This window comes from Anabrus simplex, chromosome 3 (assembly GCF_040414725.1).
Source record: "Anabrus simplex isolate iqAnaSimp1 chromosome 3, ASM4041472v1, whole genome shotgun sequence".
Taxonomy (NCBI): Eukaryota; Metazoa; Arthropoda; class Insecta; order Orthoptera; family Tettigoniidae; genus Anabrus; species Anabrus simplex.
Window position 1 is genome coordinate 68,873,862 of NC_090267.1, and position 14,852 is coordinate 68,888,713.

At 36.1% G+C, this 14,852-nt stretch overlaps 1 protein-coding gene across 1 annotated transcript in view; it reads left to right on the forward strand.

Moving 5' to 3' along the window:
- Atg5 (autophagy protein 5) overlaps positions 1–11,370 on the forward strand; it is a 71,628-nt gene extending 60,258 nt beyond the window's left edge. Inside the window, exons 5-6 of the mRNA XM_067142553.2 lie at positions 68–265; positions 7,990–11,370. Coding sequence (XP_066998654.1) covers positions 68–265; positions 7,990–8,099 — 308 coding nt within the window. The 3' untranslated portion in view covers positions 8,100–11,370. The remainder of the gene's footprint in view (positions 1–67; positions 266–7,989) is intronic.
- The last annotated feature ends 3,482 nt before the right edge of the window (positions 11,371–14,852 follow it).

Genomic DNA, 14,852 nt, shown 5'->3' on the forward strand with positions numbered 1-14,852 from the left:
TGCTGGCTTTACCAACATAGCTTATTGTAACAACAATTAGTTATGTCTATTATTTTTACTTGAACAGATAAATTTGATCAGTTCTGGGCAGTAAATCGCAAGCTAATGGAAGTATGTGGTGAGGATTCCTTCAAACATATCCCTTTCCGTTGCTACCGCGGAGAAGAAGCATTTCTGCAACGATTGGTGAAGCCTGTTACAGAGGAGGGTCAGAAGAAGACTCTCCAGCACCTTATACAAGAGGTGTATCCTGACGAACATAATAGTGAGTAGAAAACATCATCTTATATTTGTGGTGGTGTTTGGATTATCTGTCCTTAAACAGCACTCCATGCTACTCTGTTCTGTGCTAATCTTTTCACCTCTGTGTAATTATCACATCCTACATCTCTTTGCAGAGTTGGAAAGAAATTGAGTAAACGTAATCAACTAACATGTAACAAATACTTTTTTAAAGTACAGTAGAAGTCTGCTATAGCGAGTACGGCATATAATGAAAACCGTGCTATAACAGCAATTGTTGTCTGTCCCTTCGAAATTCCTATATTAAACTGTGTATTATACTTTGGTTACAGCGAAAGTCCTATCACTGACACATCCGTTGTTACAAACGATTAAGCGCGCACGATTTTTCCATTACCGATATTTATGCACCCCAGCGATTATATTGCGTGTGATCGATCACCTTTGGTGTAGTTTCCTCGCTATGTCCACTAGCGAGTTCTCCCGTCGACATTCAAAGGCAACGTCGGAGTCGATTAGTAATAGCCATCGACTGCCATTCCATAAAGAAAATTCTAAATGAAAGAGAACATGTTTTCAAAATAAAATGCGTAAATAACATGTCCGATAACAGTTGTTAACTTGTTAAAAGTAAAGGCTGACTAAACAGTCGCTTAATTTTAATGTTAAATACTGCAATTTAGTAAGAGTGGGATACACCTCAAGATATGGCAGAGTGCAGATTTCAGAGGTTAGTTTATATTCTTGCGTCTGGTTAAATTACAGAAAAAACCGAGCTCGATAGCTGCAGTCGCTTAAGTGCGGCCAGTATCCAGTATTCGGGAGATAGTAGGTTCGAATCCCACTGTCGGCAGCCCTGAAAATGGTTTTCCGTGGTTTCCCATTTTCACACCAGGCAAATGCTGGGGCTGTACCTTAATTAAGGCCACGGCCGCTTCCTTCCCAGTCCTAGCCCTTTCCTGTCCCATCGTCGCCATAAGACTTAACTGTGTCGGTGCGACGTAAAGCAACTAGCAAAAAAAAAAAAAAATTACAGAAAGGCTATTATCGTGTAAATTTATAGCCAGAAGCTTATCATTTCTCTACTAGTGCTTGAAGTAAGTTTTCATCATACGTATAGTACGATTAAGTTAAGATAGGTGACTCTGTTTGAAGATCGATTATCTTCGATACGGTATAGTTTTCTCGTTGTGTGCATATGCGAGCTCCCTCGTCGACATTCAAAAGCGATATTTGAGTCGATTAGTAATATCCGTCGACTGTTGTTCTCTAAAGAAAATTTGAAATGAAAGAGAATAACACGCCTTTGTAATAAATGCGTAAATAACGTGGCCAATAGCAGTTGTTAACTCGTTAAAAATAAAGGCTGAAGTAAACAATCTCTTAATTTTATATACTGAAATTAAGTAAGAATGTGATACACCTCAAGATATGGCAGAGTACATCATTGATTTCAGAGGATAGTTCATACTTTCTCGCATCTAGTTAAATTTCGGAAAGGCTATTTCCATGTAAATTTTTAGCGAGAAGGTTATAATTTTTCAACATACGTTTGAAATATGTTTTCACGATACATATACAGTTAGGTTAGTGACACCGTTTGAAGAAGAAAACTGAAATGTTTGCCACAGAAGCCTCGGGAGCGATACCGTATTTCTCCGAATCCAAAACGATGCTTTTTCTCAGAATCGCATGCGCAAAATCAAGGGTTGTCTTGCATTCGCGGCCTAACAGTAATTAACACCACTGGCAACTACTGCAGTAACCATGCTGCTTCTTTTTTCACACACACACACACACACACACACACACCCCCTCCGCGCAGACACAAAACTCGTTGACAATAACCGACCGCCTCTTTATTATACATTGCTAGCCGCGGCAACTGTTGTACAGTGCCTCTGTGTAACGTCACTGGATCTTGAAAAATAGTGAAGAGAGATCTCGTCAATATTGTAATGCCAATTTTCAGTTAATGGTTATTAAACACTCGGAAATCTAGAATAATTGTGCAGCCACAAGAAAATATGGCATAGGCCTAACTAAAGCCAAAATTTGGCATTAGCGTGAAGATAAAGATAGCTAAAAAATGCAGCAAGGACGCTGTAAAGAAGTCGAAGGTGAAATTGTGAGATATGTGCACGAAAAACGCAAGAGCGGAATGGGCATACCACTTTACATGTAACTAATCTCATGATTAGACCCATATTGAATTTGCTATAATATGCTTACAATATTGTGATTTTTTATTCCACCTTTTCAATACAATTGGTTTTATGTTGTTAGATCATAATGCTACAACACTGTTTTATAGGGACATGTTTCGCTTGAATTTCAAGCATCCTCAGCCTATATACTGTAATCATCTCACGGTTAAGACCTGTCCTACTTGATTTGTTTTGACAAATTTGTGCTTAATTATAATTCTAACAATAAAGTAATAAAATTTATAAACATAGGAATTTATGAACACATCAATAGTTTAACAATATGAATGACTATACTAAAATTGGAATAACCGTTAATTCTAAAGATATTGACATCCAAAACACAGTCTTCAAATGTTGAAAATTTGGCTAAAATTGTTTTCTCAAAAGTTCTAGTTTATTAAAAACAATTGTAATTTGACTTCTATGTTAAAATTTGAGTCGTAATTATAGTTAAAACTTATTGGTGTCTTAAGATTAAGATCTTGGATCCATTGGAATTCAGCTTCATGTTTTAATTTTGAGGCTTGCTACTGTAATTTAATAGTTTTGGACAGTAAAATATTGAATTAGTTAGTTTCATTGAACTAGTCTTGTTTTTATGATCAGATTTTCCGTTGGTAGTAGTTTTTATTTATGAGGTTTTTAGTCAAAAGGGATGTCAATCCAAAATCTTGAGGAGTTGATTTGTTTCTTTCATAATATTTGAATGATGGTGCGACAAAGTCCACAAGCTTTCGTAGTAGCAGTCAAAGGGACGCACCATCATTCAAATATTATGAAAGAAACAAATCAACTCCTCAAGATTTTGGATTGACGTCCCTTTTGACTAAAAACCTCATAAATACAAACTACTACCAACGGAAAATCTGATAGTAAAAACAAGACTAGTTCGATGAAACTAACTAATTCAACATTTTACTGTCCAAAACTATTAAATTACAGTAGCAAGCCTCAAAATTAAAACGTGAAGCTGAATTCCAACGGATCCAAGATCTTAATCTTAAGACACCAATAAGTTTTAACTATAATTACGACTCAAATTTTAACATAGAAGTCAAATTACAATTGTTTTTAATAAACTAGAACTTTGAGAAAACAATTTTAGCCAAATTTTCAACATTTGAAGACACTGTCTTTTGGATGTCAATATCTTTAGAATTAACAGTTATTCCAATTTTAGTATAGTCATTCATATTGTTAGAATTATAATTAAGGACAAATTTGTCAAAACAAATCAAATACGACAGGTCTTAACCTTGAGATGATTATATAGGCTGAGGATGCTTGAAATTCAAGTGAAACCTGTCCCTATAAAACAGTGTTGTAGCATTATGATCTAACAACATAAAACCAATTGTATTGAAAAGGTGGAATAAAAAATCACAATATTGTAAGCATGTTATGGGCATACCATGGCGCAATAAATTCATTCATTGACTTTCAACGTCTGTGATTAGGCCTATTACATTGCTAGCCGCTGAAGCTGGCCAAACCCGGCAAGCAAGACATGCGTGTAGAGGTAGCCGGTTATATCTGACGCTGAGTAAGAGTTACAGTTTTATAGACAGCAAGAATATTTTCCTGATGGATCGTCGTATTGTAGAGATGCATGGAATAGGTATTGCCGGCAAAGTTTCAACGGATTCTCTTCAGTATGATGATGATGATGATGCCAATTTTAAGTTAACAGTCATTAAACCCGTTGAAATAAAGAATAATTGTGTAGCCGTAAAAAAAAAAAAAACAAACAGCATAACGAAAGTTAATGTTTGAATATACTCTAAAAATGCATACTGTACATCAAAGGCATTCATACAATTTTACAAAGGACTTTCTAAGCCTGATTTAAATTTTTTGAAGCAAAAAGTGGGGGTTGTCTTGGATTTGGAGAAATAAGGTATTATATTTTTTTCAGAATGAAATTAAACATACACTTTCACCTAGTATCGGATTTCGAAAAAAACAATCAAGTAAGCCGTAGTGTGGACATCATCCACGGAAACGCAAGTTTTAAACACACTGATTGCTGTTTCATATCGATTTTAATGTACTGTATATGGGAGTTTTTCCGACTTTTATACAAAAATCGGATATAACGAAAATCTGCTATAGCAAGTAGATTTTTCGCTGTTATGAATTCTCGCTATAACGGACTTCTACTTTAATTTTTACTTCTATTCATTACTTTTTCATAATTTAATTTTTGAAATAAAATTGTAATCCTTATATTTTAGAAATACATCACATTGACATTTTCACAGCATTTGAGCCCCAGCACTCACAAGGCATAAACTATAAAACCAAGGATACGTTTTGATACCTCATTTGATATATATTTTCAAGTCTAAAATATTGACACCAATAGTATTGTTCAATATTGACAGTATAGTGCAGGCAGTTTCAAACGGAGATAATGAAACAATAACAGATTAAAGATTCATAAAACCTTAAAAATTATATTATTATATTGTGATGCATTATGCAAACATTACAAATAGTATAATACTAATACATAATAAAAATGTAAATAAAGTGGCATAACGTACCCTTTGTTGGCAGACTGATAGTTGGCGATGTCACTGACTTGTCTTTCTACTCAGCTTTAAAGAGTAAACTGTTTTTTTTTTAAATCACTGGTAACAAAGTGAGTTTAATTAACAACTCTGTGAATTAGTTCCCTAAGCCCTGCTAGAGATTTCAATGAAGGTCCCTTAAAGGATGTTCCACCTAATCAGCAGTATATCAGTTGTATTAAGTAGCCTGTTTTATTATTTCAGAACTAGTTTCGGTCCCTATTTAGGACCAGACACAAACATAAAAGCTTATAAATAGCACACATACATACAAAAAACATAATTTTTAAAATTCTTTAAAAATTTACACTTCACTAAAATTCTGTTTCATCATAAACACCGAATAGGCTACTTGACAGAAATGTTAATCACTGATGTGTGATAACATGTTTCCTGCAATTTATTGTTCATCATGTTGTGAAAATATTTTCCCTAATTAAAGGATATGTTCTCACATTCACATCTATGGAAAATGTGTCGGTCTTTTTGATATTGTCGTTGGTCTAGTATTGTTCTCAGAAACCTAAAACCTATTGAAGCTGATGAATTAATAATATATTGTGAAAAAGTTCCTTGTTTATGAATAGGTATTTAACACTTGCTCATATAAAATCAATTATAGAGTCCTTTTGTTTATGTTTATTGGAAAATGTGTTCTGTATTTAGGCTCTGTACACACTCTTATTTTGATGTTAATGTGATATTACTAAATTAACATAACACAGGGCTATTATTTTGCGAGGGAACATCCTTTACTGCTATTGCTTATTCTTCGTATATCGATGGATGTGCAGTTCACAGTCAACCCCTCCAACAACAGGTCAGCACAGGCCAAGGGGTGCATCCACTTTTCTTCTTCAGCCTGCATTCATACAATTCAATGCTTCCTGATCTCCTAATTTCTATGCTGGGATCGAATAGCTGGAATACTGTGATGAACCCGTGTGTCACATACCAGTAGTTATCAGCACATGTATGAACCAGAGGAATGGCATGCCACCACCTGGCGGAGATGAGCAGCTGTAGAAGAGACAAAGCACATTATGACAAAACGTAGTCGATGTAATGTTGTTGATGATGGGCTTTCGATATTGTAGGCCTTCACATTTAGTTTTCTCCCACTTCTGTGATATTAGGACATCCAGTGTAAAGGGAGTCTTCTTCCTCCTTCCATGCCTTCCTCTTGTCTTATTCTTAAAGTGATCGTTCCTTCGTTTTCTCATTTTGATAAGTCATTGTCGATATGGGCTGTTGACGATGTAGTTTTCCACTGTAAGGCAGTCATGAAAAAACCACCACACGTTTGAACTATATTTCCATGTTAGTGATGCTCAGCATTGATATGGACTAAGCAACAAAAGTCTAAATTCACGATTATCTCTGTTATCATAGCTGGTACAGTAAAACAGGATAACACATAAATAACATACTTTTGTTTGGTAGTATTTATTGATAAGACCACCAATAACAGAGATGATATAGAATTAAATTTTAGGCCTTCCCCGAAACTATCACTTCACCCACTGTGAAGAAAAATTATTGCCTACATTGTAGTGCCCTATTCCCAGACTTTACATCTTGATTTTTATTCAATTCTCTTCAGCCATTTTCTCGTGGCTTGGTGTGATGTGGACTAAGCAACACAAGTCAAAATTCATGGATATCTCATTATTACAGCCTGTACAGTAAAACTGTATAATACATAAATGATCAGAAATTGTATTTCCTATAACTTTTGAAGTAGTATTTATCGATAAGACCACTAATAGCATAGATATGTGAAATTTAATTTTAGGCCTTCTCCTGAACTACCATTTCACCCCGCATGAATAAAATTATTTATAGCTTAGATTGTTGTGCTTTATTGCCAGGCTTTACATACCAATTTTCAAGGAATTCTGTTCGGCGATTTTCTTGTGATGTACATACATATCGTCGTTGCCGGGACGAAACCTCCTATGTGTTAATATTTTTGGAGATATACTGACCCGCAGCACATACATTATGAAGGTCGAGAATACCTTGACAATTGTCACACAATATTGCACCTTAGATGACAGAACCTTACCGGCCAAAGTTCTAAGCTAAAATATTTCACATAGGAGGTTTTGTCCCGGCAACGACGATATGTACAGACAGACAGAGATGACAGAAAATTAAAAATTGTGTTTCCTCCTATCTGTCAACATGAACAGTACAGAAATACCATTATTTTTAAAATTCTGTGCATTGTAGAGACAAAACTCTTATTTTATATAGGTCTATATAGATGTGTTCCTTTTCATGCTCTTGCCTTTCTGTACAATATGAGACTCTTCTATGGCAAAACATAGGGAGCTGACTGGGGTGATAGTAAGGAGGATAGTAAGCCAAGAATTATGGTCAAAAGAACTACTACTCTTGTTTGTTAACAGAGTTGGAGGAGAACACTCATCATGTTGCGCTGCCTCTAGCAAGGGCTGTGAAGCTTGCATGCATGCTAGTGGAAGTTACTTCAAGGAACTTTTGTGATGTCATTTCTTACTGAGCCCAGCATAGACCCTGGGACACAAGGTGTACTCATCAACAATCTGCACACAGAGTGCAGTACGAAATGTCTCATGCACTCCCACTATTCAAGCTTTTGCTTACATTCTGTATGTTATGAATGTCATTAAGGACTGACAGTTGCTCTGGTGTCATCAGATGTGCAACTGCTGTCTTAGCAGCATACATTTAGTGTACAAAAATGGTAGTGACTTGGATTGTACATCGTGGCTTTGTTGTCTTCCTAATCACCTCCTCGCTTTTTGTCATTGAGAGACTTGCTCTGTATATTATCTGATTTGTAACTTGTTTGTTCCCTTCCATTTGTTACTAATAATAAAAACAGTTTATGTGAAGGACTCTACAGTATCCCATATAATGAGCTGTAGATCCTACCATAGGAAATTGACTCATTGTGTCTTTGTTTCTGTTTGTAGTTCGAGTGATGACACATGGTATCGAGCCTCCTCTCGAGACACCACTGCAGTGGTTGAGCGAACATCTCAGTTATCCTGACAACTTCCTGCATCTCTGTATACAAACATAAGAATGATTAAATATTTTATAGCTTAATCTTTTGGTTCAGTAAAAGCAGACTCAAGTGTCATATATTGCCTTGCTTATCCATGTATCATTGAAGTGAACTGTGCGTAAGGATTCAATCAGCTTAGGGCTGAAGTGACTGATATGTATAACTTCAAACAGCAATGAGAAACTTGTGTGCACAAAATGTTGCCACGATCATACCACAATGGTAAAGGAACTCTTCAGCCATCACAAGAATATTTCATTGATATTAATTATCATTTGACAAAGCTATGTGTTAAAATTCAGTGGTAAAGTGAAGAGAGTGTTTGGTATTTATATCTCTTTCTCTTGTATGTTTGCGGTCTAGTGTTGTAATTCTGATCTAAACTGCACCATTTGCATGTTTGGAGAAGTTCTGCAGTTAGCTCTGGACTCATTAGAAACACAACATATGTGGGGATATAAGTCATATAAAGATAGGTATATGAAAAGGAACACAAAATAGGATGAACACGATGACATGTCAGTGTAGGATGAGGAGGAAGTAGAAATAGAAGAAAAGGACAAACATGAAAACACAAACAGACTAGCGCCATCTCCACACCTTCGTACACTGTCATTTTTTAATAAGTAGGTTCTTTCCTTATCAATCATGTTATATTCGTCATTTCTGCTTCCCATTTTCACCAGAGAGCGGGCACGGCCCCTCCAAGTCATAAACACTTGTTGACACTTGTTTGTTCCTGATACACGGGGATATGTGAAGTTACTGTAACTTGTTGATTTTCATAATTAGGGACACTCTTTTAATGTTTGTTTGTTTGTTTGTTTGTTTTTCAAATAATATGTGGGTTTACTTGCTATCACAAAATAGGCTGAAGGTTTAGAAGGTGAGAAGAGTTGCAGTTAACCTTTACACTGCTGGATTCGAAGATCAGCCCCCAGTGCTGATTTTGTCCTACCCTCAACTGCCTGTTTATGAAATCTATTAGTTTCTTTAAAATGTTCTTGTTCACTTAAGTTGACAAAACTCTAGTTCTGGGGGGTTTTGGAGTCAAATTAGTATTCAACATACCTGGGGTTTAACGCCTGGTCTAGTACACCACCAGACCATGCAATAGATGTATCAACTTCACAACCACTTTTCTTCCTAACCTGGGGGCCGATGCCCTAGATGTTAGACCCCTTTAAACAACAAGCATCATCATCATCATCATCTTCCTACCCTGTGGCTCTTAAATCATCGCTGTCACTTACCCACATTTCAACATCTTCCTGATCACTTTCACCAGAATCGAAATCTATATCCGAAATACTCTTCCAAAACAGAAAGATTTTCCTTGGGCACATACTATGGTTGCACGTGGAAGCCAGAGCAAAGTTGTTTACATCTGGGTAACTAAGATAAATTAACTGTCTAAACATAATCAAAGCCACTCAGTAGCTGAAAATGCAGTGAACAGATCGCTACAGCATATAAGCTTTTTTCAAGAAAATGTTTATTTGACAGCAGCCCTGTGAGCACAGCTTTCATATCAAGTTAACTCGACTGCAGCTTTGGAGAACCATTTAGCACAGATAGAGTAAACTGGATCGTAGCTGTGAAACAGTTAATAGTTGTAAGCCTGTAGTCAGTGATCCCTCTTGGCATTGCTAGAAGTCTCTAGCTGGGAGAGGTGACAGTCTGTCATACAAGTCCTCTCTTTAACTTCAGAGCAAGAGTATTGACCTTTGAGGTATTTCTTGAGATAATCACAGAAGTAGAAATCAATGTAAGGGGGATGTTCTAGGACCTCATAGGAGAGGAGAAGTTGTTTTGTGAGAGTTTGTACATTATTGTGTAACAGCACAATTGCAAATGTCCACATTCCTGGCTATTTGCTCTTTATGACTATATACAGTTGTCCAACACTGTTTACAGTACATTTTTGCTAGAGAAATTTGATGAGTATCAAACGCCTTTCATAAAGAAGTATTGTTACGGCACAGCTATGATTGTTAGTGGAGATGATGGTTGCTGCTGTGTTTCCTTTCTGTTTCAGAGAGATGACTTAGATTTTCATCTCCTGTCACTGTCCTGGAAACGAGAATCAGTTTATTCTGACACCATAACAAATGCTATAGTGAAAGGTCAATTCAGTGATCTTTATATGCACATGCAACAATGTCTTTACTGTGACTGACATTTAATTCCTCTCCTATTGAATATGTGATAACCCTATCATCAGTTGAACTGTTCAAGTAGCTCGTAGTGGGACTACCCACGTCTTTCTCCTCCGGAATGCTTAGTTTTCACAGAAATGAACACATCACCTGTGGACAGTTTCTTTGTGACACACAGTGGTCCCCATGGATATGTTGCCTTCTGCAGTCAAGAACTCTCAAAGCAGGTTGTATGCACTGTAATGAATTAAGCAGAGTCTCTACTTGTAGGAGATATATGCTAGTTTATATCTATATAATATGCTGAGTCTAGCATTGGAAACTAACAGTGAAGTGCTCATCTTGCAGATGATTTTGTGTGTTCCATGTAACATGATTACAGGAAGTATTTCTCAACTTTTAAAATGTTGTGGCTTGCATCTTTAATCAGAGGACTTTATTTCCTCGTTGGTCATAGCACACGTACTGTTGTTTGGTTAATGTATCTCTGAAATTTGCTTGAAATGTTCTGTATGTATACAAATTCTTTCCAAGTAAAGCTAGACTGTGTGATGATTTTATCGTATGGGACTGTTCCTAGAACTCAGCGTTATTATTCATGATTACAATTCCAGGACTTGAATTTCCTTAACAAAACGTGAATGTGAAATGGAAAGCAGGAAGTTTGATGATGTAGTGACAATATTATCTATATGTTAAATGATGTAAATGCTGTCCTCCCCTGTGATATTACTAATACCCTTCAGTAAGTATGTGAATGAGAGATATCTGTGTCCCTGGCATTGAAATTGTTGTATCAGACAAGTCATGAGAAAGTGAAGTAGGAAATGAGGTGGCTACATTCTGTGCTTGTTTCAAGGTTTATCTTCATTCTGTGAAACTCTGATTGTGAATGTTTTATGTAATATATGTTTTTATATGTGTGTGTACTTGTGCATATTTGTATAATATGTAAATACAGCAAACAAAGTCATTAAAATATATTCTTTGCCTCTCTTGTCAGTTTTGTGCAATTTATCATTGTCAAAAATGTATGCATCCAACTATCTAATTATTTTGTACTTAAATCACTTCCTCTGTTATTCAAAGAAATGTTTTTTTTAATAAAATAAAATTGAATTACAATTTCAACAGTTTGATGAGATATTCTTTTTCCCCCACAATTCTGCTTTTTTTTTTTTTTTTTTTTTTTTCAGTTGCGTGTGCATTGAGAAGTAGTACTTGATGGCTATACAGTGGTGAAGGAATGAAATTGAGAAGGGAAACGGTGAATATCATGGAGAAAATCACCACATGAAACAATTGTTTGGTTCACATTTATGTTAATGACATTTATACTGCACAGAAGACATATAGCTTACTCTCATCGCATAACATTCTTACTTCTTCAAATGAAATATTGGACTTAAGCATACGGTTGTTTAAAGGTAACATGGATACTAGGAAACTGAATCTAGCAAAGAAGTCAACTAAGGATAACATGATGGCAAGCATATTGGGCGGTCATACAAATTTTAGTGAAAAATGGAATGGTATGTAGAGGTACTTTAAGGCAGAAACAGGTTCCAAGAAGGATATTCCAGGAATCATTAATGAACAAGGGGAGTGTGTATGTGAGGATCTTCAAAAGGCAGAAGTATTCAATCAGCAGTATGTAAAGATTGTTGGTTACAAGGATAATGTCCAGATAGAAAAGGTGACTAATACTAAAGAAGTATTAAAATTTACCTATGATAACAGTGACATGTACAGTAAAATACAAAAGATGAAAACTAGAAAAGCAGCTGGAATTGATAAGATTTCTGGGGATATACTAAAGACAATGGGTTGGGATATAGTACCAAATCTAAAGTAGTTATTTGGTTAGTTTGCATGAAGGAGCTGTACCAAATGAATGGAGAGTTGCTATAGTAGCCCCTGTGTATAAAGGAAAGGGTGATAGACATATAGCTGAAAATTACAGGAAGTCAGTTTGACATGCATTGCATATAAGCTTTGGGAAAGCATTCTTTCTGATTATATTACACATGTTTAAAAAATTAATAACTGGTTTGATAGAAGGCAGCGGGTTTAGGAAAGGTTATTCCACTGAAGTTCAACTTGTAGGATTCCAGCAAGATATAGCAGATATCTTGGATTCAGGAGGTCAATTGGACTGTATCGCGATTTACCTATCTAAGCCATTTGATAGGGTAGATCATGGGAGACTACTGGCAAAAATGAGTGCAATTGGCCTAGACAAAAGTGTGACTGAATGGGTGCCTATATATTTCTAGAAAATTAGAGCAGGCAAAGCTTTATCTGTCCCTGTAATAATAAAGAGGGGAATTCCTCAAGGCATTATTATTGGACCTTTATGTTTTCTTATATATATCAATGATATGTGTAAAGAAGTGGAATCGGAGATAAGGCTTTTTGCAGATGATGTTATTCTGTATAGAGTAATTAATAAGTTACAAGATTGTGAGCGGCTGCAGGGTGACCTCGACAGTGTTGTGAGATGGACGGTGGACAATGGTATGATGATAAACGGGGTTAAAAGTCAGGTTGTAAGTTTCACAAATAAGAAGAGTCCTCTCACAGTTTTAATTATTGTGTTGATGGGGTGAAAGTTCCTTTAGGGGATCATTGAAAGTACCTAGGTGTTAATATAAGGAAAGATCTTCATTGGGGTAATCACATAAATATGATTGTAAATAAAGGGTATAGATCTTTGCAGATGGTTATGAGGGTATTTAGGGGTTGTAGTAAGGATGTAAAGGAGAGGGCATTTAAGTCTCTGGTAAGACCCCAACTAGAGTATGGTTCCAGTGTATGGGACCTTCACCAGAATTATTATTCGCACACTTTTTAGTGATTGATTTTTGTACACGGATGAGGAGTAAGGAGGAAGCTCTGCCGGTTCTGGTAATACTGCCAACGAGCCGATGACCTAGATGTCAGGCCCCTTTAAATAAACAACAAACAATACTGCCAACTGAATGGACATGAAATTTGAATTTAATCGATTGATATGAATTTTCTAAACCTTTATTATCTTTAGCCAACAACTGTGTCACACACACATAATATAACATTTCTCGATGCAAATCTTGTTCCCAGCCTGAATTCTATAGTTTGGCTTTGCTGTGTTAACGACAACAGTACTAATACATAGAGTGTACGCCAAATGTCGGACAGCGATGCATAAGCGATTCATAGTTTGTGTTTCAAAGGTTGCCAATACAAATCTCAAAGATAACCGAGGTCGACCGATTCAGCACTAGGATGTCCATGTATCACTAAAAGGTGCGCTTACCATACTTGATTCAAGAACTGGAAAAATTTCAAAGAAATGCAGCTCGATTTTCTGAGTGATTTCCAAAAAAAGAGTAGTGTTACAAAAATGTTGCAAAGTTTGGGCTGGAAAGACTTGGGAAAAAGGAGAAAAGCTGTTCAACTAAGTGGGTGAGATGGCGAATAATGATATCAGTAGACGAATAAGTTTGAGTGGTGTCTTTAAAAGTAGGAAGGATCACAATATGAAGATAAAGCTAGAATTCAAGAGGACAAACTGGGGCAAATATTCATTTATAGGAAGGGGAGTTAGGGATTGGAATAACTTACCAAGGGAGATGTTCAATAAATTTCCAATTTCTTTGATATAATTTAAGAAAAGATTAGGAAAACAACAGATAGGGAATCTGCCACCTGGGTGACAGCCCTGAATGCAGATCAGTAGTGATTGATTGATTGATTGATTGATTGATTGATTGATTGATTGATTGATTGATTGATTGATATTTAAAGGTCTGCTGATGATACCTGATGGCTAATGCTATATTGTCAATCCACCTCTCTCTCGTTTTGAAACAAACAAAACAAAGCAGCATCCAACATCTCCACTAACATTCATAGCTGTGTCATGGGGTGGAGATAACAATCTCTTTTCATGAAATTGTTTGATACTCACCAAATTCCTCCAGCAAAAGACTACTGTAAACAGTGTCGGACAACACGCACAATTATGCACAAACTCTCATGAAACAACTTGTCTTCTGCTGTGAGGTCGTGTAACATACACCCGACAATTCAAGAATTTCTATTTCTTTGATCCTGTGAAGAAACATCTCAAAGGACGATACCATACATACAAAATACTCCGTGTTAATATTTTTTTCCAGAAATTTAGCGAAGAAAACTTGCGTGTGTTCATTAATTTAAATAAGGTTGGTACTGCTTCGCCTGCAACAATGGATCCTGTTATACTATTGAACTGTCAGGTTTTGGTCTGTTTGGTGTTGGTTGCACGTTAGAAGTGAAGTGTGAACCACATATTAATTATGGCTACAAGTTCTCACAATCGCTCATTCATGACTGAAGGAAGAGGGAGGTACTGTTTCCTTAGCAACCAAAATTCCATTTGTTATGAAATGTACATGATCATCAGCCTCATACCCTCTGTGCACTCACTGTATTTCGACCAGTTTGATCAGCGAGAAATGATTCAAGAGAGAAGAACTATGTCAAGAAGAGAACAAGTGCAGAAGTGCTACATGTACAAAGGTAATCCCAAAAATAAGGTCTCTTATTTTTTATAAATATATGGACCTGTTTATTTCTACAATGG